Here is a 27,840-nt window from a genome sequence, read left to right as displayed (position 1 = left end):
CAATGTGGTCACGATTTACTTTTAGACACACTATCAAACGTTTATATTTCCGTAACGTGAAATGATTATGTACCCATATCGCACCTTATCGCTTCTAACTTCCACACAACGGATGGTGTAAGGTCAAATTTCTTCTTATGCAAATACTGTACATTACTTCCTTGTCCGTACCCTCGCCACACGAAACTGATTCTTGAACCACACACTTCTTCAGTGTTAGCTGACACGAAAGCAGCCTTGTAAATCATACATCCAGGTAAGTAACTCTGTAACATTGTTCGGCTCTCGTAATTTCGTAATGTTTCACTAACCTTATTCCTACAGCTAAATAATTCTGTAACATGCAATGCACCTGTAACTCCATCATTATTACCCTTCTTATTCCTCTAGGTAATTTGATCGTAATATCGTATTTTTTTTACCATTTTTATGCCTCTAGCCATATATTTCTATGATATGAATTCACTTGTAATTTCATCATTTTTTACCATTTTTATTCCTCTAGGTAAATAATTCTATAACATGCAATTCACTCGTAATTTCATAATTTTTTACCGTTCTTATTGCTCTAGGTAAATAATTCTATAATATGAATTCACTCGTAATTTCATAATTTTTTACCCTTCTTATTCCTCTAGGTAAATAATTCTATAATATGAATTCACTCGTAAATTCATAATTTTTTATCGTTCGTATTCCTCTAGGTAAATAATTCTATAATATGAATTCACTCGTAATTTCATAATTTTTTTACCATTTTTATTCCTCTAGGTAAATAATTCTATAACATGCAATTCACTCGTAATTTCATAATTTTTTACCGTTCTTATTGCTCTAGGTAAATAATTCTATAATATGAATTCACTCGTAATTTCATAATTTTTTACCCTTCTTATTCCTCTAGGTAAATAATTCTATAATATGAATTCACTCGTAATTTCATAATTTTTTACCCTTCTTATTCCTCTAGGTAAATAATTCTATAATATGAATTCACTCGTAAATTCATAATTTTTTATCGTTCGTATTCCTCTAGGTAAATAATTCTATAATATGAATTCACTCGTAATTTCATAATTTTTTTACCATTTTTATTCCTCTAGGTAAATAATTCTATAACATGCAATTCACTCGTAATTTCATAATTTTTTACCGTTCTTATTGCTCTAGGTAAATAATTCTATAATATGAATTCACTCGTAATTTCATAATTTTTTTTATCATTTTTATTCCTCTAGGTAAATAATTCTATAATATGAATTCACTCGTAATTTTATAATTTTTTACCGTTTTTATTCCTTTAGGTAAATAATTCTATAATATGACTTCACTCGTAATTTCATAATTTTTTACCGTTCTTATTCCTCTAGGTAAATAATTCTATAATATGAATTCACTCGTAATTTCATAATTTTTTACCCTTCTTATTCCTCAAGGTAAATAATTCTATAATATGAATTCACTCGTAATTTCATAATTTTTTACCGTTCTTATTCCTCTAGGTAAATAATTCTATAACATGCAATTCACTCGTAAATTCATAATTTTTTATCGTTCGTATTCCTCTAGGTAAATAATTCTATAATATGAATTCACTCGTAATTTTATAATTTTTTACCATTTTTATTCCTTTAGGTAAATAATTCTACAATATGAATTCACTCGTAATTTCATAATTTTTTACCCTTCTTATTCCTCTAGGTAAATAATTCTATAATATGAATTCACTCGTAATTTTATAATTTTTTACCGTTCTTATTCCTCTAGGTAAATAATTCTATAATATGAATTCACTCGTAATTTCATAATTTTTTACCCTTCTTATTCCTCTAGGTAAATAATTCTATAATATGAATTCACTCGTAATTTCATAATTTTTTACCGTTCTTATTCCTCTAGGTAAATAATTCTATAATATGAATTCACTCGTAAATTCATAATTTTTTACCGTTCTTATTCCTCTATGTAAATAATTCTATAATATGAATTCACTCGTAATTTCATAATTTTTTTACCATTTTTATTCCTCTAGATAAATAATTCTATAATATGAATTCACTCGTCATTTCATAATTTTTTACCCTTCTTATTCCTCTAGGTAAATAATTCTATAATATGAATTCACTCGTAATTTCATAATTTTTTACCGTTCTTATTCCTCTAGGTAAATAATTCTATAATATGAATTCACTCGTAATTTCATAATTTTTTTATCATTTTTATTCCTCCAGGTAAATAATTCTATAATATGAATTCACTCGTAATTTTATAATTTTTTACCATTTTTATTCCTTTAGGTAAATAATTCTATAATATGAATTCACTCGTAATTTCATAATTTTTTACCGTTCTTATTCCTCTAGGTAAATAATTCTATAGTATGAATTCACTCGTAATTTCATAATTTTTTACCGTTCTTATTCCTCTAGGTAAATAATTCTATAACATGCAATTAACTCGTAATTTCATAATTTTTTACCGTTCTTATTCCTCTAGGTAAGTAATCCTATAACATGCAATTAACTAGTAATTTCATCACTTTTTTACCGTTCTTATTCCTCTAGGTAAATAATTCTATAATATGAATTCACTCGTAATTTCATAATTTTTTACCCTTCTTATTCCTCTAGGTAAATAATTCTATAATATGAATTCACTCGTAATTTTATAATTTTTTACCATTTTTATTCCTTTAGGTAAATAATTCTATAATATGAATTCACTCGTAATTTCATAATTTTTTACCCTTCTTATTCCTCTAGGTAAATAATTCTATAATATGAATTCACTCGTAATTTCATAATTTTTTACCGTTCTTATTCCTCTAGGTAAATAATTCTATAATGTGAATTCACTCGTAATTTCATAATTTGTTTATCATTTTTATTCCTCTAGGTAAATAATTCTATAATATGAATTCACTCGTAATTTCATAATTTTTTACCCTTCTTATTCCTCTAGGTAAATAATTCTATAATATGAATTCACTCGTAATTTTATAATTTTTTACCATTTTTATTCCTTTAGGTAAATAATTCTATAATATGAATTCACTCGTAAATTCATAATTTTTTACCGTTCTTATTCCTCTAGGTAAATAATTCTATAGTATGAATTCACTCGTAATTTCATAATTTTTTACCGTTCTTATTCCTCTAGGTAAATAATTCTATAATGTGAATTCACTCGTAATTTCATAATTTGTTTATCATTTTTATTCCTCTAGGTAAATAATTCTATAATATGAATTCACTCGTAATTTCATAATTTTTTACCCTTCTTATTCCTCTAGGTAAATAATTCTATAATATGAATTCACTCGTAATTTTATAATTTTTTACCATTTTTATTCCTTTAGGTAAATAATTCTATAATATGAATTCACTCGTAATTTTATAATTTTTTACCATTTTTATTCCTTTAGGTAAATAATTCTATAATATGAATTCACTCGTAAATTCATAATTTTTTACCGTTCTTATTGCTCTAGGTAAATAATTCTATAATATGAATTCACTCGTAATTTCATAATTTTTTACCGTTCTTATTCCTCTAGGTAAATAATTCTATAATGTGAATTCACTCGTAATTTCATAATTTGTTTATCATTTTTATTCCTCTAGGTAAATAATTCTATAATATGAATTCACTCGTAATTTTATAATTTTTTACCATTTTTATTCCTTTAGGTAAATAATTCTATAATATGAATTCACTCGTAAATTCATAATTTTTTACCGTTCTTATTCCTCTAGGTAAATAATTCTATAATATGAATTCACTCGTAATTTCACAATTTTTTACCGTTCTTATTCCTCTAGGTAAGTAATCCTATAACATGCAATTAACTAGTAATTTCATCACTTTTTTACCGTTCTTATTCCTCTAGGTAAATAATTCTATAATATGAATTCACTCGTAATTTCATAATTTTTTACCCTTCTTATTCCTCTAGGTAAATAATTCTATAATATGAATTCACTCGAAATTCATAATTTTTTTCCGTTCTTATTCCTCTAGGTAAATAATTCTATAATATGAATTCACTCGTAATTTCATAATTTTTTTACCATTTTTATTCCTCTAGGTAAATAATTCTATAATATGAATTCACTCGTAATTTCATAATTTTTTACCCTTCTTATTCCTCTAGGTAAATAATTCTATAATATGAATTCACTCGTAAATTCATAATTTTTTATCGTTCGTATTCCTCTAGGTAAATAATTCTATAATATGAATTCACTCGTAATTTCATAATTTTTTTACCATTTTTATTCCTCTAGGTAAATAATTCTATAACATGCAATTCACTCGTAATTTCATAATTTTTTACCGTTCTTATTGCTCTAGGTAAATAATTCTATAATATGAATTCACTCGTAATTTCATAATTTTTTTTATCACTTTTATTCCTCTAGGTATATAATTCTATAATATGAATTCACTCGTAATTTTATAATTTTTTACCATTTTTATTCCTTTAGGTAAATAATTCTATAATATGACTTCACTCGTAATTTCATAATTTTTTACCGTTCTTATTCCTCTAGGTAAATAATTCTATAATATGAATTCACTCGTAATTTCATAATTTTTTACCCTTCTTATTCCTCAAGGTAAATAATTCTATAATATGAATTCACTCGTAATTTCATAATTTTTTACCGTTCTTATTCCTCTAGGTAAATAATTCTATAACATGCAATTCACTCGTAAATTCATAATTTTTTATCGTTCGTATTCCTCTAGGTAAATAATTCTATAATATGAATTCACTCGTAATTTTATAATTTTTTACCATTTTTATTCCTTTAGGTAAATAATTCTATAATATGAATTCACTCGTAATTTCATAATTTTTTACCCTTCTTATTCCTCTAGGTAAATAATTCTATAATATGAATTCACTCGTAAATTCATAATTTTTTACCGTTCTTATTCCTCTATGTAAATAATTCTATAATATGAATTCACTCGTAATTTCATAATTTTTTTACCATTTTTATTCCTCTAGATAAATAATTCTATAGTATGAATTCACTCGTAATTTCATAATTTTTTACCGTTCTTATTCCTCTAGGTAAATAATTCTATAACATGCAATTAACTCGTAATTTCATCACTTTTTTACCGTTCTTATTCCTCTAGGTAAATAATTCTATAATATGAATTCACTCGTAATTTCATAATTTTTTACCCTTCTTATTCCTCTAGGTAAATAATTCTATAATATGAATTCACTCGTAATTTTATAATTTTTTACCATTTTTATTCCTTTAGGTAAATAATTCTATAATATGAATTCACTCGTAAATTCATAATTTTTTACCGTTCTTATTCCTCTAGGTAAAAATTCTATAGTATGAATTCACTCGTAATTTCATAATTTTTTACCGTTCTTATTCCTCTAGGTAAATAATTCTATAATGTGAATTCACTCGTAATTTCATAATTTGTTTAACATTTTTATTCCTCTAGGTAAATAATTCTATAATATGAATTCACTCGTAATTTCATAATTTTTTACCCTTCTTATTCCTCTAGGTAAATAATTCTATAATATGAATTCACTCGTAATTTTATAATTTTTTACCATTTTTATTCCTTTAGGTAAATAATTCTATAATATGAATTCACTCGTAATTTTATAATTTTTTACCATTTTTATTCCTTTAGGTAAATAATTCTATAATATGAATTCACTCGTAAATTCATAATTTTTTACCGTTCTTATTGCTCTAGGTAAATAATTCTATAATATGAATTCACTCGTAATTTCAAAATTTTTTACCGTTCTTATTCCTCTAGGTAAATAATTCTATAATGTGAATTCACTCGTAATTTCATAATTTGTTTATCATTTTTATTCCTCTAGGTAAATAATTCTATAATATGAATTCACTCGTAATTTTATAATTTTTTACCATTTTTATTCCTTTAGGTAAATAATTCTATAATATGAATTCACTCGTAAATTCATAATTTTTTACCGTTCTTATTCCTCTAGGTAAATAATTCTATAATATGAATTCACTCGTAAATTCATAATTTTTTACCGTTCTTATTGCTCTAGGTAAATAATTCTATAATATGAATTCACTCGTAATTTCAAAATTTTTTACCGTTCTTATTCCTCTAGGTAAATAATTCTATAATGTGAATTCACTCGTAATTTCATAATTTGTTTATCATTTTTATTCCTCTAGGTAAATAATTCTATAATATGAATTCACTCGTAATTTTATAATTTTTTACCATTTTTATTCCTTTAGGTAAATAATTCTATAATATGAATTCACTCGTAAATTCATAATTTTTTACCGTTCTTATTCCTCTAGGTAAATAATTCTATAATATGAATTCACTCGTAATTTCATAATTTTTTACCGTTCTTATTCCTCTAGGTAAGTAATCCTATAACATGCAATTAACTAGTAATTTCATCACTTTTTTACCGTTCTTATTCCTCTAGGTAAATAATTCTATAATATGAATTCACTCGTAATTTCATAATTTTTTACCCTTCTTATTCCTCTAGGTAAATAATTCTATAATATGAATTCACTCGAAATTCATAATTTTTTTCCGTTCTTATTCCTCTAGGTAAATAATTCTATAATATGAATTCACTCGTAATTTCATAATTTTTTTACCATTTTTATTCCTCTAGGTAAATAATTCTATAATATGAATTCACTCGTAATTTCATAATTTTTTACCCTTCTTATTCCTCTAGGTAAATAATTCTATAATATGAATTCACTCGTAATTTTATAATTTTTTTACCATTTTTATTCCTTTAGGTAAATAATTCTATAATATGAATTCACTCGTAATTTCATAATTTTTTACCGTTCTTATTCCTCTAGGTAAATAATTCTATAATGTGAATTCACTCGTAATTTCATAATTTGTTTATCATTTTTATTCCTCTAGGTAAATAATTCTATAATATGAATTCACTCGTAATTTCATAATTTTTTACCCTTCTTATTCCTCTAGGTAAATAATTCTATAATATGAATTCACTCGTAATTTTATAATTTTTTACCATTTTTATTCCTTTAGGTAAATAATTCTATAATATGAATTCACTCGTAAATTCATAATTTTTTACCGTTCTTATTCCTCTAGGTAAATAATTCTATAGTATGAATTCACTCGTAATTTCATAATTTTTTACCGTTCTTATTCCTCTAGGTAAATAATTCTATAATGTGAATTCACTCGTAATTTCATAATTTGTTTATCATTTTTATTCCTCTAGGTAAATAATTCTATAATATGAATTCACTCGTAATTTCATAATTTTTTACCCTTCTTATTCCTCTAGGTAAATAATTCTATAATATGAATTCACTCGTAATTTTATAATTTTTTACCATTTTTATTCCTTTAGGTAAATAATTCTATAATATGAATTCACTCGTAATTTTATAATTTTTTACCATTTTTATTCCTTTAGGTAAATAATTCTATAATATGAATTCACTCGTAAATTCATAATTTTTTACCGTTCTTATTGCTCTAGGTAAATAATTCTATAATATGAATTCACTCGTAATTTCATAATTTTTTACCGTTCTTATTCCTCTAGGTAAATAATTCTATAATGTGAATTCACTCGTAATTTCATAATTTGTTTATCATTTTTATTCCTCTAGGTAAATAATTCTATAATATGAATTCACTCGTAATTTTATAATTTTTTACCATTTTTATTCCTTTAGGTAAATAATTCTATAATATGAATTCACTCGTAAATTCATAATTTTTTACCGTTCTTATTCCTCTAGGTAAATAATTCTATAATATGAATTCACTCGTAATTTCACAATTTTTTACCGTTCTTATTCCTCTAGGTAAGTAATCCTATAACATGCAATTAACTAGTAATTTCATCACTTTTTTACCGTTCTTATTCCTCTAGGTAAATAATTCTATAATATGAATTCACTCGTAATTTCATAATTTTTTACCCTTCTTATTCCTCTAGGTAAATAATTCTATAATATGAATTCACTCGAAATTCATAATTTTTTTCCGTTCTTATTCCTCTAGGTAAATAATTCTATAATATGAATTCACTCGTAATTTCATAATTTTTTTACCATTTTTATTCCTCTAGGTAAATAATTCTATAATATGAATTCACTCGTAATTTCATAATTTTTTACCCTTCTTATTCCTCTAGGTAAATATTTCTATAATATGAATTCACTCGTAAATTCATAATTTTTTATCGTTCGTATTCCTCTAGGTAAATAATTCTATAATATGAATTCACTCGTAATTTCATAATTTTTTTACCATTTTTATTCCTCTAGGTAAATAATTCTATAACATGCAATTCACTCGTAATTTCATAATTTTTTACCGTTCTTATTGCTCTAGGTAAATAATTCTATAATATGAATTCACTCGTAATTTCATAATTTTTTTTATCATTTTTATTCCTCTAGGTAAATAATTCTATAATATGAATTCACTCGTAATTTTATAATTTTTTACCATTTTTATTCCTTTAGGTAAATAATTCTATAATATGACTTCACTCGTAATTTCATAATTTTTTACCGTTCTTATTCCTCTAGGTAAATAATTCTATAATATGAATTCACTCGTAATTTCATAATTTTTTACCCTTCTTATTCCTCAAGGTAAATAATTCTATAATATGAATTCACTCGTAATTTCATAATTTTTTACCGTTCTTATTCCTCTAGGTAAATAATTCTATAACATGCAATCCACTCGTAAATTCATAATTTTTTATCGTTCGTATTCCTCTAGGTAAATAATTCTATAATATGAATTCACTCGTAATTTTATAATTTTTTACCATTTTTATTCCTTTAGGTAAATAATTCTATAATATGAATTCACTCGTAATTTCATAATTTTTTACCCTTCTTATTCCTCTAGGTAAATAATTATATAATATGAATTCACTCGTAAATTCATAATTTTTTACCGTTCTTATTCCTCTATGTAAATAATTCTATAATATGAATTCACTCGTAATTTCATAATTTTTTTACCATTTTTATTCCTCTAGATAAATAATTCTATAGTATGAATTCACTCGTAATTTCATAATTTTTTACCGTTCTTATTCCTCTAGGTAAATAATTCTATAACATGCAATTAACTCGTAATTTCATCACTTTTTTACCGTTCTTATTCCTCTAGGTAAATAATTCTATAATATGAATTCACTCGTAATTTCATAATTTTTTACCCTTCTTATTCCTCTAGGTAAATAATTCTATAATATGAATTCACTCGTAATTTTATAATTTTTTACCATTTTTATTCCTTTAGGTAAATAATTCTATAATATGAATTCACTCGTAAATTCATAATTTTTTACCGTTCTTATTCCTCTAGGTAAAAATTCTATAGTATGAATTCACTCGTAATTTCATAATTTTTTACCGTTCTTATTCCTCTAGGTAAATAATTCTATAATGTGAATTCACTCGTAATTTCATAATTTGTTTATCATTTTTATTCCTCTAGGTAAATAATTCTATAATATGAATTCACTCGTAATTTCATAATTTTTTACCCTTCTTATTCCTCTAGGTAAATAATTCTATAATATGAATTCACTCGTAATTTTATAATTTTTTACCATTTTTATTCCTTTAGGTAAATAATTCTATAATATGAATTCACTCGTAATTTTATAATTTTTTACCATTTTTATTCCTTTAGGTAAATAATTCTATAATATGAATTCACTCGTAAATTCATAATTTTTTACCGTTCTTATTGCTCTAGGTAAATAATTCTATAATATGAATTCACTCGTAATTTCAAAATTTTTTACCGTTCTTATTCCTCTAGGTAAATAATTCTATAATGTGAATTCACTCGTAATTTCATAATTTGTTAATCATTTTTATTCCTCTAGGTAAATAATTCTATAATATGAATTCACTCGTAATTTTATAATTTTTTACCATTTTTATTCCTTTAGGTAAATAATTCTATAATATGAATTCACTCGTAAATTCATAATTTTTTACCGTTCTTATTCCTCTAGGTAAATAATTCTATAATATGAATTCACTCGTAAATTCATAATTTTTTACCGTTCTTATTGCTCTAGGTAAATAATTCTATAATATGAATTCACTCGTAATTTCAAAATTTTTTACCGTTCTTATTCCTCTAGGTAAATAATTCTATAATGTGAATTCACTCGTAATTTCATAATTTGTTTATCATTTTTATTCCTCTAGGTAAATAATTCTATAATATGAATTCACTCGTAATTTTATAATTTTTTACCATTTTTATTCCTTTAGGTAAATAATTCTATAATATGAATTCACTCGTAAATTCATAATTTTTTACCGTTCTTATTCCTCTAGGTAAATAATTCTATAATATGAATTCACTCGTAATTTCATAATTTTTTACCGTTCTTATTCCTCTAGGTAAGTAATCCTATAACATGCAATTAACTAGTAATTTCATCACTTTTTTACCGTTCTTATTCCTCTAGGTAAATAATTCTATAATATGAATTCACTCGTAATTTCATAATTTTTTACCCTTCTTATTCCTCTAGGTAAATAATTCTATAATATGAATTCACTCGAAATTCATAATTTTTTTCCGTTCTTATTCCTCTAGGTAAATAATTCTATAATATGAATTCACTCGTAATTTCATAATTTTTTTACCATTTTTATTCCTCTAGGTAAATAATTCTATAATATGAATTCACTCGTAATTTCATAATTTTTTACCCTTCTTATTCCTCTAGGTAAATAATTCTATAATATGAATTCACTCGTAATTTTATAATTTTTTTACCATTTTTATTCCTTTAGGTAAATAATTCTATAATATGAATTCACTCGTAATTTCATAATTTTTTACCGTTCTTATTCCTCTAGGTAAATAATTCTATAATGTGAATTCACTCGTAATTTCATAATTTGTTTATCATTTTTATTCCTCTAGGTAAATAATTCTATAATATGAATTCACTCGTAATTTCATAATTTTTTACCCTTCTTATTCCTCTAGGTAAATAATTCTATAATATGAATTCACTCGTAATTTTATAATTTTTTACCATTTTTATTCCTTTAGGTAAATAATTCTATAATATGAATTCACTCGTAAATTCATAATTTTTTACCGTTCTTATTCCTCTAGGTAAATAATTCTATAGTATGAATTCACTCGTAATTTCATAATTTTTTACCGTTCTTATTCCTCTAGGTAAATAATTCTATAATGTGAATTCACTCGTAATTTCATAATTTGTTTATCATTTTTATTCCTCTAGGTAAATAATTCTATAATATGAATTCACTCGTAATTTCATAATTTTTTACCCTTCTTATTCCTCTAGGTAAATAATTCTATAATATGAATTCACTCGTAATTTTATAATTTTTTACCATTTTTATTCCTTTAGGTAAATAATTCTATAATATGAATTCACTCGTAATTTTATAATTTTTTACCATTTTTATTCCTTTAGGTAAATAATTCTATAATATGAATTCACTCGTAAATTCATAATTTTTTACCGTTCTTATTGCTCTAGGTAAATAATTCTATAATATGAATTCACTCGTAATTTCATAATTTTTTACCGTTCTTATTCCTCTAGGTAAATAATTCTATAATGTGAATTCACTCGTAATTTCATAATTTGTTTATCATTTTTATTCCTCTAGGTAAATAATTCTATAATATGAATTCACTCGTAATTTTATAATTTTTTACCATTTTTATTCCTTTAGGTAAATAATTCTATAATATGAATTCACTCGTAAATTCATAATTTTTTACCGTTCTTATTCCTCTAGGTAAATAATTCTATAATATGAATTCACTCGTAATTTCACAATTTTTTACCGTTCTTATTCCTCTAGGTAAGTAATCCTATAACATGCAATTAACTAGTAATTTCATCACTTTTTTACCGTTCTTATTCCTCTAGGTAAATAATTCTATAATATGAATTCACTCGTAATTTCATAATTTTTTACCCTTCTTATTCCTCTAGGTAAATAATTCTATAATATGAATTCACTCGAAATTCATAATTTTTTTCCGTTCTTATTCCTCTAGGTAAATAATTCTATAATATGAATTCACTCGTAATTTCATAATTTTTTTACCATTTTTATTCCTCTAGGTAAATAATTCTATAATATGAATTCACTCGTAATTTCATAATTTTTTACCCTTCTTATTCCTCTAGGTAAATAATTCTATAATATGAATTCACTCGTAAATTCATAATTTTTTATCGTTCGTATTCCTCTAGGTAAATAATTCTATAATATGAATTCACTCGTAATTTCATAATTTTTTTACCATTTTTATTCCTCTAGGTAAATAATTCTATAACATGCAATTCACTCGTAATTTCATAATTTTTTACCGTTCTTATTGCTCTAGGTAAATAATTCTATAATATGAATTCACTCGTAATTTCATAATTTTTTTTATCATTTTTATTCCTCTAGGTAAATAATTCTATAATATGAATTCACTCGTAATTTTATAATTTTTTACCATTTTTATTCCTTTAGGTAAATAATTCTATAATATGACTTCACTCGTAATTTCATAATTTTTTACCGTTCTTATTCCTCTAGGTAAATAATTCTATAATATGAATTCACTCGTAATTTCATAATTTTTTACCCTTCTTATTCCTCAAGGTAAATAATTCTATAATATGAATTCACTCGTAATTTCATAATTTTTTACCGTTCTTATTCCTCTAGGTAAATAATTCTATAACATGCAATTCACTCGTAAATTCATAATTTTTTATCGTTCGTATTCCTCTAGGTAAATAATTCTATAATATGAATTCACTCGTAATTTTATAATTTTTTACCATTTTTATTCCTTTAGGTAAATAATTCTATAATATGAATTCACTCGTAATTTCATAATTTTTTACCCTTCTTATTCCTCTAGGTAAATAATTCTATAATATGAATTCACTCGTAAATTCATAATTTTTTACCGTTCTTATTCCTCTATGTAAATAATTCTATAATATGAATTCACTCGTAATTTCATAATTTTTTTACCATTTTTATTCCTCTAGATAAATAATTCTATAGTATGAATTCACTCGTAATTTCATAATTTTTTACCGTTCTTATTCCTCTAGGTAAATAATTCTATAACATGCAATTAACTCGTAATTTCATCACTTTTTTACCGTTCTTATTCCTCTAGGTAAATAATTCTATAATATGAATTCACTCGTAATTTCATAATTTTTTACCCTTCTTATTCCTCTAGGTAAATAATTCTATAATATGAATTCACTCGTAATTTTATAATTTTTTACCATTTTTATTCCTTTAGGTAAATAATTCTATAATATGAATTCACTCGTAAATTCATAATTTTTTACCGTTCTTATTCCTCTAGGTAAAAATTCTATAGTATGAATTCACTCGTAATTTCATAATTTTTTACCGTTCTTATTCCTCTAGGTAAATAATTCTATAATGTGAATTCACTCGTAATTTCATAATTTGTTTATCATTTTTATTCCTCTAGGTAAATAATTCTATAATATGAATTCACTCGTAATTTCATAATTTTTTACCCTTCTTATTCCTCTAGGTAAATAATTCTATAATATGAATTCACTCTTAATTTTATAATTTTTTACCATTTTTATTCCTTTAGGTAAATAATTCTATAATATGAATTCACTCGTAATTTTATAATTTTTTACCATTTTTATTCCTTTAGGTAAATAATTCTATAATATGAATTCACTCGTAAATTCATAATTTTTTACCGTTCTTATTGCTCTAGGTAAATAATTCTATAATATGAATTCACTCGTAATTTCAAAATTTTTTACCGTTCTTATTCCTCTAGGTAAATAATTCTATAATGTGAATTCACTCGTAATTTCATAATTTGTTTATCATTTTTATTCCTCTAGGTAAATAATTCTATAATATGAATTCACTCGTAATTTTATAATTTTTTCCATTTTTATTCCTTTAGGTAAATAATTCTATAATATGAATTCACTCGTAAATTCATAATTTTTTACCGTTCTTATTCCTCTAGGTAAATAATTCTATAATATGAATTCACTCGTAAATTCATAATTTTTTACCGTTCTTATTGCTCTAGGTAAATAATTCTATAATATGAATTCACTCGTAATTTCAAAATTTTTTACCGTTCTTATTCCTCTAGGTAAATAATTCTATAATGTGAATTCACTCGTAATTTCATAATTTGTTTATCATTTTTATTCCTCTAGGTAAATAATTCTATAATATGAATTCACTCGTAATTTTATAATTTTTTACCATTTTTATTCCTTTAGGTAAATAATTCTATAATATGAATTCACTCGTAAATTCATAATTTTTTACCGTTCTTATTCCTCTAGGTAAATAATTCTATAATATGAATTCACTCGTAATTTCATAATTTTTTACCGTTCTTATTCCTCTAGGTAAGTAATCCTATAACATGCAATTAACTAGTAATTTCATCACTTTTTTACCGTTCTTATTCCTCTAGGTAAATAATTCTGTAATATGAATTCACTCGTAATTTCATAATTTTTTACCCTTCTTATTCCTCTAGTTAAATAATTCTATAATATGAATTCACTCGAAATTCATAATTTTTTTCCGTTCTTATTCCTCTAGGTAAATAATTCTATAATATGAATTCACTCGTAATTTCATAATTTTTTTACCATTTTTATTCCTCTAGGTAAATAATTCTATAATATGAATTCACTCGTAATTTCATAATTTTTTACCCTTCTTATTCCTCTAGGTAAATAATTCTATAATATGAATTCACTCGTAATTTTATAATTTTTTTACCATTTTTATTCCTTTAGGTAAATAATTCTATAATATGAATTCAGTCGTATTTTCATATTTTTTTTACCGTTCTTATTCCTCTAGGTAAATAATTCTATAATATGAATTCACTCGTAATTTCATAATTTTTTACCCTTCTTATTCCTCTAGGTAAATAATTCTATAATATGAATTCACTCGTAATTTTATAATTTTTTTACCATTTTTATTCCTTTAGGTAAATAATTCTATAATATGAATTCAGTCGTATTTTCATATTTTTTTTACCGTTCTTATTCCTCTAGGTAAATAATTCTATAATATGAATTCACTCGTAATTTCATAATTTTTTACCGTTCTTTTTCCTCTAGGTAAATAATTCTATAATACGAATTCACTCGTAATTGTTGATTATCATATATGAAAACTCCCATGTTTTAATCATAATATAACCAGCAAAAAATTATTCCTACTATCATAATAGCTTTATAATAATACATTAATATTATCCATATCCAAACGGATCAGACTGTATAACGTAGCAAATAATATTGATGTATTATCACCACCGGCAAGCTGAAAACAATCAATAACTTAGGAATTACACATTTTATCTTAAGGCTGCTTATGGATACAATTATTATGATCAAGATGGAAGACAAGCAACTCAGTGCGGCCAAGCGTTAAGCAATAATAATAATGATAATAATAATAATAATATTAATAATAATAATTTTATTATTATTTTATGTATGGTATTCTATATCTAGGATTCTATCCCCTCACTCATGAGAAATCTTAATTCACACCCTGAATACAGCCAACATTTGTTACACCAATTAAATTTTGATTTACCGAGCAAGGGTTGCTGGGAGTACAATGTTGCCATATCCTTGCACGAATTAAATTATCAGCCTCCAGGCAAGGGCTACGGGAACACAATATCCCCAGCATTCCTTGCATCAATTAAATTTTCAACTACCGCGCAAGGGCTGCTGGGAACACAATGTCGCCAACATTCCTTGCATCAATTAACATTTGGACTACTGCGCGAAGGTTACTGGGGAAAGAATACAGTGAACTCAATCCTCACACTCCCGGCCTATAAGATAATAATTTTTGTGCTCGACCATGCCGAAATGTACTAATTATACACCTGGTAGCAGTCCTTTAAAGCATGTCATTAAAGTACACTTACTCATTAAAGTACAGGTCTTCAGCCAATGATAACTCAGCTTACATGTGTTTAGCCAATGAGAAGTCAGCTTTGTACCGTTATAAAACCGCAAGTATCGATTATTCTCGGATATGCAATAGAAAGAGAATTAGCGAAAAGTCACGGAGGCTGAAATCCAATACTGTCGCAGAAGGTTATGTTCTGTTACTATAATAATTAACGTTAATTGTAAATAATATTCAAATAAATTCAATTTGTCATCTCGTTTTTCAATGTCGAATTTAATAATCAAAGTTATACCACGTTTAACGGGATTACACAAGGTCAATGACATTATTGTCCCTCGGAAAAAATTAATACTTTCGCGTCTGCGCACATCTCACAATTCACGTCCTAGAACAAGGTCACTTCCGGTCAAGTCAGATACAAATAAAATGTATATATCTGAATACCGGTAATTTCAAGTTAGAAATATGGTCGAGGATAAAAAGTCGTATGAAACTCGCCTATAATGGTAATTAAGAAGCACGTATGAAAATTATGAAACTCGCTTGCGCTCGTTTAATAAATATCCATACTCGCTTTCTTAATTACTATCATTATAGGCTCGTTGCATAATGTACTAATGTAGTCTTTAAACAAAATTTACAAAATTCGCGAGACCCCTTCAAGCGCCTTTTCCACCTTAACGGAGAGCCACCTCTGCATGGTTACGATCTGATTCTTTGCGCCGACACGGTTCTGTAGCCAAACATATTCTTGAACAGGACTGTCACTGTAGCTGCAGAGTAGTCTATGTGATTTTGGAATTTTTATTCCAGCTGGTGAAAACATGGCAGTTGTTGCACTCCTGCAGTTCTTCTTGCTGTCTCTGCTGGGTTTGGGTTTAATACCAGCAAGTCTTCAGGCGCCAGAGAACGGCAGATGTAACCCGGACGTCGTCTTCATAATCAAGAACAAAACTGATGAGTTCGACTTCGAGAGCGAATGCGGGAAACTGCAGCCATGCAGGGAGATTGGACAGAACGACATCATTTTAGCTTTAATCCAGCAAAATGGGAAGCTTGCAGCTCAGCTTGCAAGCGAAGTACAGTAATTCTATAATCTAATTATCTATTATCTATTTGAAGAAGGTGGGATATGATGGTAGAGACTGGGTTACTCTTGTTCAGAATAGGGACCAATGGCGGGATTATGTGAGGGCGGCAATGAGCCTCTGGGTTCCTTAGAATCCAGTAAGTAGCCAATTATCGAATAAAATTGCAGGGAAGGGATTGAATAATTGAAATCAATTTCGAGAGGGGACACCACGACCAAGCACTGCGATCTTTCAAGATATATTGCGCTAACCCTCAAGCTAGGCTCATTCGAAAACCCGCACCGGCTGACTGCACTAAGGTTCGCTGCGTACTCAGGTTTCGAGCAGGCAACCCCACTCGTCCCTAGGCCAGCCTCCTCCGTTAGTCACCAGACGGAATGCTGTGGAATGATGACGGAATGGAGAAATGTTGGCGGAATTATGTAGATGGAGAAATGAAATACTCCAGAAAAATTCGTTTTTTGTATTCTTAGTCTTCTAGTTTACAGTTATCTCGCACCATTAATGAAATATCAAATGCTCCTTTCAAAAAGGAAATCAAAGGGAAAAAAATCAATATATAGGGCGCAAACGATATAAACTGCCAAAAAAATATTGGTGGTAGACCATAATATAAAACTGAAGAAAAAAGTAAAATAACGTATTTCTGTTTTCTGTGTTTTGTGACTCTAAGGCCCGGTTTCTTCAACCTTTGTTAAATTATAACAGTGTATTATTCCATTTTAACTGTAAACTTAACAGTTGAAGCATTTCTTCAACTACTGTTAGTACTAACAGGCTGTTAAAACCTGTGTTAATTTAACTGCCCAATTTCATGCAGTTAAATCATTTAACTCTCTGTTAGCATAGAAGTATCCAATATGGCTGGTGCGTTAGATGCTGAACTTATATATCTGGATTATTTAGAAAATGATATCCATGAATACATAAACAGAGGGGTTGATTTCTGTGATTTGACAGACCGGAAGTTCATACAAAGGTATAGGCTATTTTCTGCCAAGCCTCACTTTTCGCTTTCAACTTAGATCCGTTTGTTTGTTTATTCTCATTAATTGGTTTATACTGGGAAATAATTTCCAGCAGAAGGTTTCTTTCGAAAGAAGAGAAATTAGTCCCAAGATTTCTTTTTGTTCCAGTGTTTTCCATTTCATAACAGCAACACCAAAACGCCGCTCCACGCTATTGTGATACAGACGAGGAAAGAAGGAGAAATCAAACCTGAGAGAATAGGAAGACTTATATTCTCTCTGAATCAAGCAACGAAAACAAGCGAGAATCGCAATTGTCAGAGTTCAGAAAACAGAAGTGAGCCTATACTTGGTTATAGGTTATGGTTAAACTCTAGAATCTCTGGTCCTAACAGAGAGTTAACAAACAGAATGTTAAAATGTAAAATGTAAAGTCGAAGAAACGCAATATTTTTAACAGCAATGCATACTTTTAACTTACAGTTAATTAACGCTATGTTAGGTGCATTATAACAAAGGTTGAGGAAACCGGGCCTAAATTTAAAAAAAAGAAAAGAGAATAGTAATTTTTGGAATGGAATTTAAATTAAGTTCGTCGTAACTTAGAATTTAGCTATATGGCATTCAAAATATCTTATTTAAAAGGGGGATTAAAAGGTGGCTCGAATTAAATAAATCGAAATATCTCCCTTATTATTAATTTTGGAATTTAACTAAGTGGAGCACGGATGATCCAGCACTGCGACCTATTGAAATCTATTGCGCTAACCCTCGATATGGAATGAGTTGCGTGCCACAGATCCCCTACGCGCACCGCCCTAACCACATGACTCCCTTAACGACCGTCCCTACAGCTGACAGAATCCATATACCATTCCTGCTTCGGCAAATTTCCCCAAGGCCCCCCTGTCGGTCCGAGGCGAAACTCCTCCCCCGAGTAGATCCGGCTCGAATGTTCGTTGCAGAAGCCATCCAACATCGCTGAACTACATTCCACGGAGGCCGGTCGAGAGAGCATGTCTGTCTGTCTGTCTGTCTGGATGTTTGTTACCTTTTCACGCGATAATGGCTGAACCAATTTATATGAAAATTGGAATATAAATTAAGTTCGTCGTAACTTAGAATTTAGGCTATATGGCATTCAAAATATCCTATTTAAAAGGGGGATTATAAGGGGGCTCGAATTAAATAAATCGAAATATCTCCCTTATTATTAATTTTCATGAAAAATATTACATAACAAAAGTTTCTTTAAAAATAATTTCCGATGCGTTTTATTCTATGAAAAAGTTTGATAGGACTGATATTTAATGAGATAAATGAGTTTTAAAATTACAATAACAACGCCATCTAAGGCGGTGTAATGAAATAAAAAACAAATGACTTCGTCTATAAGGGGCCTTGGACAACAACAATCGAAAGCTATGAAACATAGCCTACAGAGAATGTTTCTGTGTTTGTATGAAGTAATATTGCAAGCTAAATTAACCGATTTGTATAATTAATTATTAATTCACCATTGGAAAGTGTAGTTTCTCTAGATGGACATAATGCTATAATGTTATTACAGTAACTTCTGAGTGAATCCAGGACAGATAAGATTAAAATAGCTCCTTATGCACAGAAAATTTGATAGGCTATTCTGTACATTCGTTTCCTGTATTTCCTAAAATAATGTTTATGTCTCTGGATCAAAATGATCGCATTTCAATTTTTTTAAATACAATTTAAATTAAGTAACATACTAAACGATTTATTCTTCTATCAAACACGAATATTCCCTGGATCAAATGTCCTATTTTAATTATGTAATTACTTTATATTTATTTCTAACGGGTGCAGCGGAGCGCACGGGTACGGCTAGTCATCCCAATAAAAGGAGGTTGCACAATAAGCTTAAGGCTGCGGTGCTTGACTACTGGTCCTTCACCGAAGAAAAAAAAACACATTTAATAACAGAAACGACTAGATTTTCTGATATTTTAACACAGAATGTAATTGAAAATAATTCCTTCATTTCAAGAACGTTTGAATGAGAGGAGAAATTTAGTGTTTGCAGAAACATAGTAATCTTAGTGATTATAATATTATGAAATACGACAAAGACTCAGATCAATTATTGATTGATTTTTTTGTTTTAATTCTAGCGTCATCAGGATAGGATCAATTCTGAAAAGAGCGAATGCAGAGAGGAGATAAACGAAGTTACAAAAGTGAGTGTTATTTCATTCTTTAAAAAAATATTAACAACTTCCAAGTCTGTACTTTATATTGTGTGTGAATAGGCCTATGTGTATGTGTGTGTATGTATGTGTGTGTGTGTGTGTGTGTGTGTGTGTGTGTGTGTGTGTGTGTGTGTGTGTGTGTGGTTTTATAACTCTGACAATGGATGAGCTAATAAAATTATTATATCAATTCTACAGTGGCTCACTCAGAATTCTTCTCTGTGGGAGGTTCAGTAAGATTTTTGTGTCTAATCATGAAATTATGTAGGCCTATTAATTATACAGGGTGGAAGTGAAATAAACCTGCAGATTGAAAGAGACGATAGGGTACACTTAAATACATAGAAAACCAATGTTACATTTTGTGATTAAATGCACGGTTAATTAGAATATTAAGTTGGAAATTTGAGCAGTCTGCCAACATCGCCGCTAACACGCTGCTTTTTCTTCTCGTAATACAATGTAAGAGGTCAACGAATTCTGGTCTGGCCCCTACCTTCCACAGCTCTTTCTGCCTACAACGTTGCAATCTGTTGCGCATCGTTCAGTGGCTTGAAATTAGTGATTTTTAAATTAAATTTACACGATAATCGTCCACAGTATTGAAATACGCCAGAGAGATAAATAATTATTCTTCATTACATTTTCTATATCTACATCTGGACAAAAATCGAGATCCCACTCGCAATAGTTACCGAATAATAGGGTGTTAAACATTTGGAGTGGAGGAAACAAAAAAAAGAAACACTTTTTTTTTTCTGAGAAAACTATGAATTTTCCACCAATATGGCATTACACTCTTTTGTTATACAGTGTGTTTCCGAGGTGGTGTTACAAACTTTCAGAGATGATGGCGAAGGGTAAATGTATCAATTTGAGATAAGGAACCCTGGTCCGGAAATGACTGAGTTGAAAGTTATAAGCAAAAATAATTGTGTGGAAATGGAATTGTAATTTCGTACCACGTGCCCTCCTTCCCTTAACCTTTGGAACAGTCGTGAAAATATGGTATGGGCCGAATGTCTCCTAAGTGGGTACTTGAGCCCGATATAATCTGAGAGCTTGTCTACTCTTCCCATTGGCTCATCCGTATTCGAAAATCAGGTCTGCTTATTCCGCTCTCGTGTACTCCTCAATTTCACTAGGACTGATCGACTGGACACTGCAACTTGTACACATACACTGCTGTCTAAAAACGTGCATATCAGGACCCACCATGTCCGTTACACATTACGCTATCTGCATTGCTTTAGTGCAGTTTCCTGTCCCCACCCCTCAGACAGCGCACTGAATGGAATACTGTAAATAGACAACTAAACAACGTCAGATGAATACAGTATGTGTAAGATGTACAGATAAATACACATAAATAAGGTGTATAGAGGAATAAAATTATTTCATTTCCACAGAACTATTTTTGCTTGTAACTTTCGACTCGGTCATTTCCGGACAAGAGTTGCTTATTTCAAATTGATACATGTGCCCTTCCCCATCATCCCTGAAAGTTTGTAACACCATCTCGGAAACACTCTGTATACAACTTGAGCTACTCGCTCTGAAAATCTGCAGGTTTATTTCACTTTCACCCTGTATAGGTTCTCGGAGCACTTAATGTCATTCTTTCCTCTTTTCTTAAATTTTATGGTACTAAAACTAACCCTCGGCATGCCAGCAAATTTAAGAATGGCAATGAAACCTCTTTAAGACGGACAGTTCTAATAACGGACTGAAATATGAAGTCCCTGACCAAAGGAATAGGGAACACAATATTGAACTAAACCTATCTATTACATATTAAACAAATTAATAATATCACCATATAGGCCTACATACTTCTTTAAAATGGACACTACCAGACGGAGTATAAACTGTGCATATTGAAGGGAAAAATAGGATACATTAGAATATATAAAATATCTATTATGCGATTTCGAATTAGTGCACAGTTAATTAGAAAATTAGACTGAAAATCTGCGTACTTTGGCAACAATGCATCGCCGGCTCACGGAAAAAAAAAACACACAGGAAATCAGATCTTAGCAGCATTCCGTCCCTTAGTCACTGCAGCATGATTGTCAGACTTCCTAATGGCAGGAAACAGCTATACGTGTTAAACTTTTTATTTAATTTGCAAGAAAACCGACCATTTTACTGAAAAAAGTGCAAAAGGGATAAATAATTCCTTATAATGATAAGAATAAAAATCAGAATCGTAAGGATAGTAGGCTACTTACCGAGTAAAACATTGTTAACATTTAGAGGAAATTCATTCTTTTTTAGAGAAGTATTCATTTGGGACTAATATGATAACTTATTAGAATTTTTGTTGTTCCAAGGAATAAGCTCTTAAAATCTTCACAGATATATTACTTCCACCTGTTTAATGTAAATCCCTCCCCTCACTCTTTAATTATAGAAAACTCTTCTGAGTAATGTCTGTGTGTGGAATATGTAGGCCTACACCTAGCCGTCGCATTTGCGAAGAGATGGACAGGTGCAAATGGGCGGGGCTTAGCATTGCGGGAGTATGTTGCGGGCAGCATTGGCGCGCGGCCTCTAAGGGGTAAGATGTGCGTCGCGGGAAGTGACATCACAGTCTAGTATATACAGTCGCGAAGCTCAATACGTAGTAAATATGCAAACATTAGATAGTTGCTCACCACTAGGATCGCTAATATCGCCTCATTACAGGCAATGGAAAATAGAAACGTCACAGTATATTGTTTCTAGCACCCTCAAAACTCAAGCTTCGTTACTGTATATAGTAGACTGTGGTGACATTACCGTTCACTTCCTTCAAGCAACGCCTTTCCGCCAGAGTGGATATTGGTCCAGCCAACTCCACTCACACTTGCACAGAGGACTTGTTTCGTCTCCTAGGTCTACAGATTCCAGAAACGGGCAGTACGTTATTAGACAGAGTGAGTCATAAGTATGTTTGGAGAACGCGTGAGCGTGCTCCTGGGACAAAAATAAAAACAATTCCTTATATGAAAATTTAACGGAAAATGCTTGTTTATTGGAGAAATGTTCATACTTTGTATTTGTTCTTTTTGTGTTGTGTCACAAGTACATGTTTGGAAACTTGTCATTTAACGTTCACAAATATGCTCAATGTGTCCCCCTGCATTGATGACACATGCCTGAGCACGACGTACACACGACTGAGCACGACGTACACACGCTCAAACATCATGTTGTCATCACTGATCAATTGGCATGTATTTTCAACACGTTGCAGTCCACACCTGTGGAGTAACGGTCAGCGTTTCTGGCCGCGAAACCAGATGGCCTGAGTTCGAATCCCGGTTGGGGCAAGTTACCTGTTGAGGTTTTTTCCGGGGTTTTCCCTCAACCCAATACGAGCAAATGCTGGGTAACTTTCGGTGCTGGACCCCGGACTCATTTCACCGGCATTATCACCTTCATTTCATTCAGACGCTAAATAACCTAGGTGTTGATACAGCGTCGTAAAATAACCCAATAAAATAAATAAAAAGTAAACACGTTGCAATAGCTCTTCTGCATCATTCACTGGTATTGCATAGACGACAGCCTTCAAGTGACCCCAAAGGTAAGAATGTAATGGAGTGACGTCGGGTGATCTGGATGGCCAAGGCACTGAACCACCGCGTACAAGAAAAACAAAAACAATGTACTACTGACTTGTCACTATGTTGGTTGTAAACAAACACTGGTACAAAATCAAAACAAAAACAATACAATAGTATGATCAGATACTTATGAAAACAAAAGTCACTATTACTCCAATAAATAAGGATTTTCCGTCAAGTTTTCATTATAAGGAATTGTTCTTATTTTTGATCCAGGAGCGCTCTCACGCTTTTTCCAAATATATTTATGACTTACTCTATATATGCGACCCCCCCCCTTATGTAAAGGAATGGACTCGTTCACATTGTAATTTTACCGGATATTATGTAAGCATTTCCATGGCAACCGAGCTCGAATTTATGGTTTACAAAAGCCTTTCATTTTCCAATTAATGTAGGCTGAATATAGATGTTTACACCTCAAAATGTTGGCCCTGCCACTGCTTGTGTAATTCCAGGATCTCGCCGCCTTAAGAGCTGTCAAAGAAGTGGACTGGGTAAGTCTCCTGAGGAAAGCAGCGGCCAACGGAAATACGAGACTGGTGTCAGCTTTACTTAAAATTGGCACTGAACCGTCGGCGCCGGATGCGAAAGGCATCACCCCTTTGCACGAAGCCGCAAGGAATGGCAATCTCGAAGCTGCCCGTTTATTGCTAGACGCCGGCGCTAATGTCGAGGCAAACGACGTTGAAAAACAGGCACCGCTGAACTTTGCATCCATGACTAGTAACGCCGCCTTGGTCAACTTGCTGCTTGATCGTGGCGCTTATATCGACCATCCCGACGTGCATCTGAGGACGCCGCTCCTGTGGTCCACGTGGCATGGGTCTTTGCCCGCGACGCAGGTTCTGTTGAAAAGAGGCGCCAATACAGCGGCTGTGAACACCGGTGGGCGAAACCCTCTGCAGGAGGCCAAGTTCTACAAACATGCCGACGTAGCTGCATGGGTGGAGAAATGGCTCTCCACACATAAGTAGTAGCCTACATGCACTGTTACAGCTGTCGCAAAGAAAGAACAAACTTCTGATAGTATTGTAGTAACATCATTCTATTTTTGAACTTCTACCCGCTAACTGCTTGTGTCAGCCAATAGAAACTGAATTCGTCATTCTCCTTTTCCATGTCACAGCGCAAATGAAGACGGCGTTGCCACATACCTATAATCTTTTCGCTGTAAGAAAAATCCTAATATAAACAATAGCACGTGACTGAAGTGAGGCTTCATTGACCACTGTTTGGCGCCATAGATTCTCAGTACATGTTCCCGCCTACTGTTGTACATTCTGTTTCATGTTAAACATTTCCCGTTACTCGTCAAGTAGGTCTAACCTCACTACTATGCATTAATTTGCTTTGGAATAATTTACTTTAAAATTACTGTCATTAAAACTCACATAATTTATTATATACATTTAAGACTATTCGTTTTTCTCCACTTTTCAGAGGGTTTCCATTCTTATGTTTAATAATCACACACACCGAGGATGCAGAAACCTTCACGTGCTTACTTGAACAGCTACGAGCTCAAGTGACGCCAGCTTGTTACAAGAACAGACTACCTCAGTATTACTTGGTATTTATCCTCGTTCATAGTACATAACAAAATATAAAAGTAGCTTTTCTTTTACATAGCGTTTTACGTATGAGTGAAGTTGTATGTTTCATTGTATTTAACAACTAGAATTCAATTTTTTATTTTCAAATAATACAAGATTATGGTTTCCAAATACGGACTATATTTTCCTGCGCCGTGTGAGTGTTTCGACTGGGAGCCAATCACGGGTATGACAGCAACGTGCTTGTGTTTACATTAGGATTTTTCTTACAGCGAAAACAGTACAGGTCCAGTGTTGCCAACTTAGCGAATCTGTCGCCAAATCTGGCGACTTTTTAGAATTGGCAGCGACGAAATTTTAATTTTAGCGCATTGCGATGTATTTGGCCACAAATGGGAAGACCCATTTAGCGGATAACAATCTAGAGACTTTCTAACATTTTATTATTTTGAGAGAGAATGCAAAGACCAGATATTTACCCAACTCAACACACTCCGATTACAATTAACTATATTTTATTAACATTGAAACAAACTATGTAGATTAATCTTCTACACTCATGTTGACACTAGACTATCTGTACAAGTTACTAGTGACATGAACGTAATAAAAACGAAATTATGCAGTCATCTCAATTTAGACACTTTAAATATACTATGGCAGTTCTTAGTGCTTTGAGATTGTTCGGGAAATATTATTATCCCTTTGAACTCCCAAAAGAGGTCAATAAATTAATTGTAACTCACACAGCAGTGTTCTTTTCCCGACAACCATGTACAGCAGAATTTGAGGATGTCTGCACATTTTCAGACACCAAGCAGATGTCCACCGCTGTGAAGTAACAGTTTGCATACCTAACCGTGAAACGAGCGGGTCCGGGCTCAAATCCTGGTTGGGACAAGTTACCTGGTTGAGGCTTTTTCCGGGGTATCCCCTCAACCCATAAATAGGAAATGCTGGGTAACTTTCGGCGCTGGACCCTGAATTCATTTCGCTGGCATTATCATCTTCATCTGATTCACCTTAGCAATTGATAAAGCCTCGTAAAATATCCAAGCAGATGAATTCAATATTGAATTTATTATTTACGTCCTTGGGTGTGAAAAACAGAGTAGGTTGATTGATTGATTGTTTATTCTATACATGGCCATATACATGGATGTACACGTCAATTACATAATAAATAAAAAACACAATACAATTAAAACACTACAAGTTAAAATACATTTAAAATAAATAATATAATCAAGTAGTATTGCATATATCATAACTTGTGATTTAAGAATTCTTTTACTGAATAAAAAGTTTGATCAGTTAAAATCTGTTTAACTTTCACTTTAAATTTTGCATAAGGTAAAGATTGTATATGCAATGATAATTTATTAAAAAACACAATGCCAGTATATGCAGGCGATTTTTCATATTTCACAAGTCTATGACTTTTTATTGAGAACAGATGTGCATTTCGTGTATTATAATTATGATAATCTAGATTCTTATTGTATTTATTCTCATTCTATATCAAGAAAATTAGGCATTTGTAAATATAAATGGATGGAAATGTTAAAATTTTATATTGTTTAAAATAAGGTTTGCACAAGTCAAAACTCTTTAATTTAAAAATGGATCGTATAATTATTATTTGTGCAATAAATATCCTTTTAACATTGGTAGAGTTCCCCCATAAAAAAAGGTATTTTCATTTAGCAACAAAACTATCTACTTTTCCATTTTAGCGACAAACTAGCTACTTTCCTCATCAAGTTAACAATTGAACCATATTAGTCTATAAGTTGGCAACACTACCTAGTTCCTTAGCTAGGCTGTTATCATAGTGTGAACAGTAATGAACACAAAATCACTCCCTGCCTGCTCGCCCAATGTTTGGCTCCGAGGGAGCAGAGAGGAATACGAGTACTGCTATATGCAACGTGACTCTCAAACTCTGTACCTTCTACGTCAGCGGTCATCGGCACAGAACACCCTGGGGATAGCGTCTCTTACCCGCGGAGAACACACTGCACTATGGTGCACTCGTAGCTGCTAGCGGGAATGCTGTCTACCTCTTCCTGCTGCACGATGGGGCACACGGGACGACTCCGCTTACCCTTTACCCATTTCAGCGAGTGCTGACGACCACTGTTCTGCGTGCTTCATTAGAGAAGTCAGAAGTCGATTCTTTGGTTGCGACAGGAGCAAGTATAGTTCATACTCTACATCATGTGAACGCCACGTCAAATCAACTTAAAATGTTTAATTATGATTTTTATAATTTTGTACTGTGCAACTTGTGTTTTATAATTCATTATTGTAACTAGTTCATCAATAATAATTTGTATCATTTAA

The 27,840-nt window shown here is 30.0% G+C and overlaps 1 protein-coding gene across 1 annotated transcript; it reads left to right on the top strand.

The window, feature by feature from the left end:
* Positions 1-99: 99 nt before the first annotated feature.
* Positions 100-27,840, top strand: LOC138704467 (CARD- and ANK-domain containing inflammasome adapter protein-like). The gene is made up of 4 exons (XM_069832373.1): positions 100-256; positions 16,854-17,119; positions 20,247-20,312; positions 24,397-27,840. Exons 2-4 carry the CDS (start codon positions 16,865-16,867, stop codon positions 24,913-24,915), a joined length of 840 nt encoding a protein of 279 aa, XP_069688474.1. The 5' UTR covers positions 100-256; positions 16,854-16,864; the 3' UTR covers positions 24,916-27,840.

This window comes from Periplaneta americana, chromosome 8, assembly GCF_040183065.1.
Source record: "Periplaneta americana isolate PAMFEO1 chromosome 8, P.americana_PAMFEO1_priV1, whole genome shotgun sequence".
NCBI lineage: Eukaryota > Metazoa > Arthropoda > Insecta > Blattodea > Blattidae > Periplaneta > Periplaneta americana.
This window is presented reverse-complemented; position numbering and strand designations above follow the sequence as displayed.

Coding starts and splice junctions, on each gene's coding strand:
- LOC138704467 (XM_069832373.1), top strand. CDS start 16,865: ATGGCAGTTGTTGCACTCCTGCAGTTCTTCTTGCTGTCTCTGCTGGGT. Junction 17,120..20,246: donor CAGCTCAGCTTGCAAGCGAA/GTACAGTAATTC, acceptor TTTTAATTCTAG/CGTCATCAGGATAGGATCAA. Junction 20,313..24,396: donor AGATAAACGAAGTTACAAAA/GTGAGTGTTATT, acceptor GTGTAATTCCAG/GATCTCGCCGCCTTAAGAGC.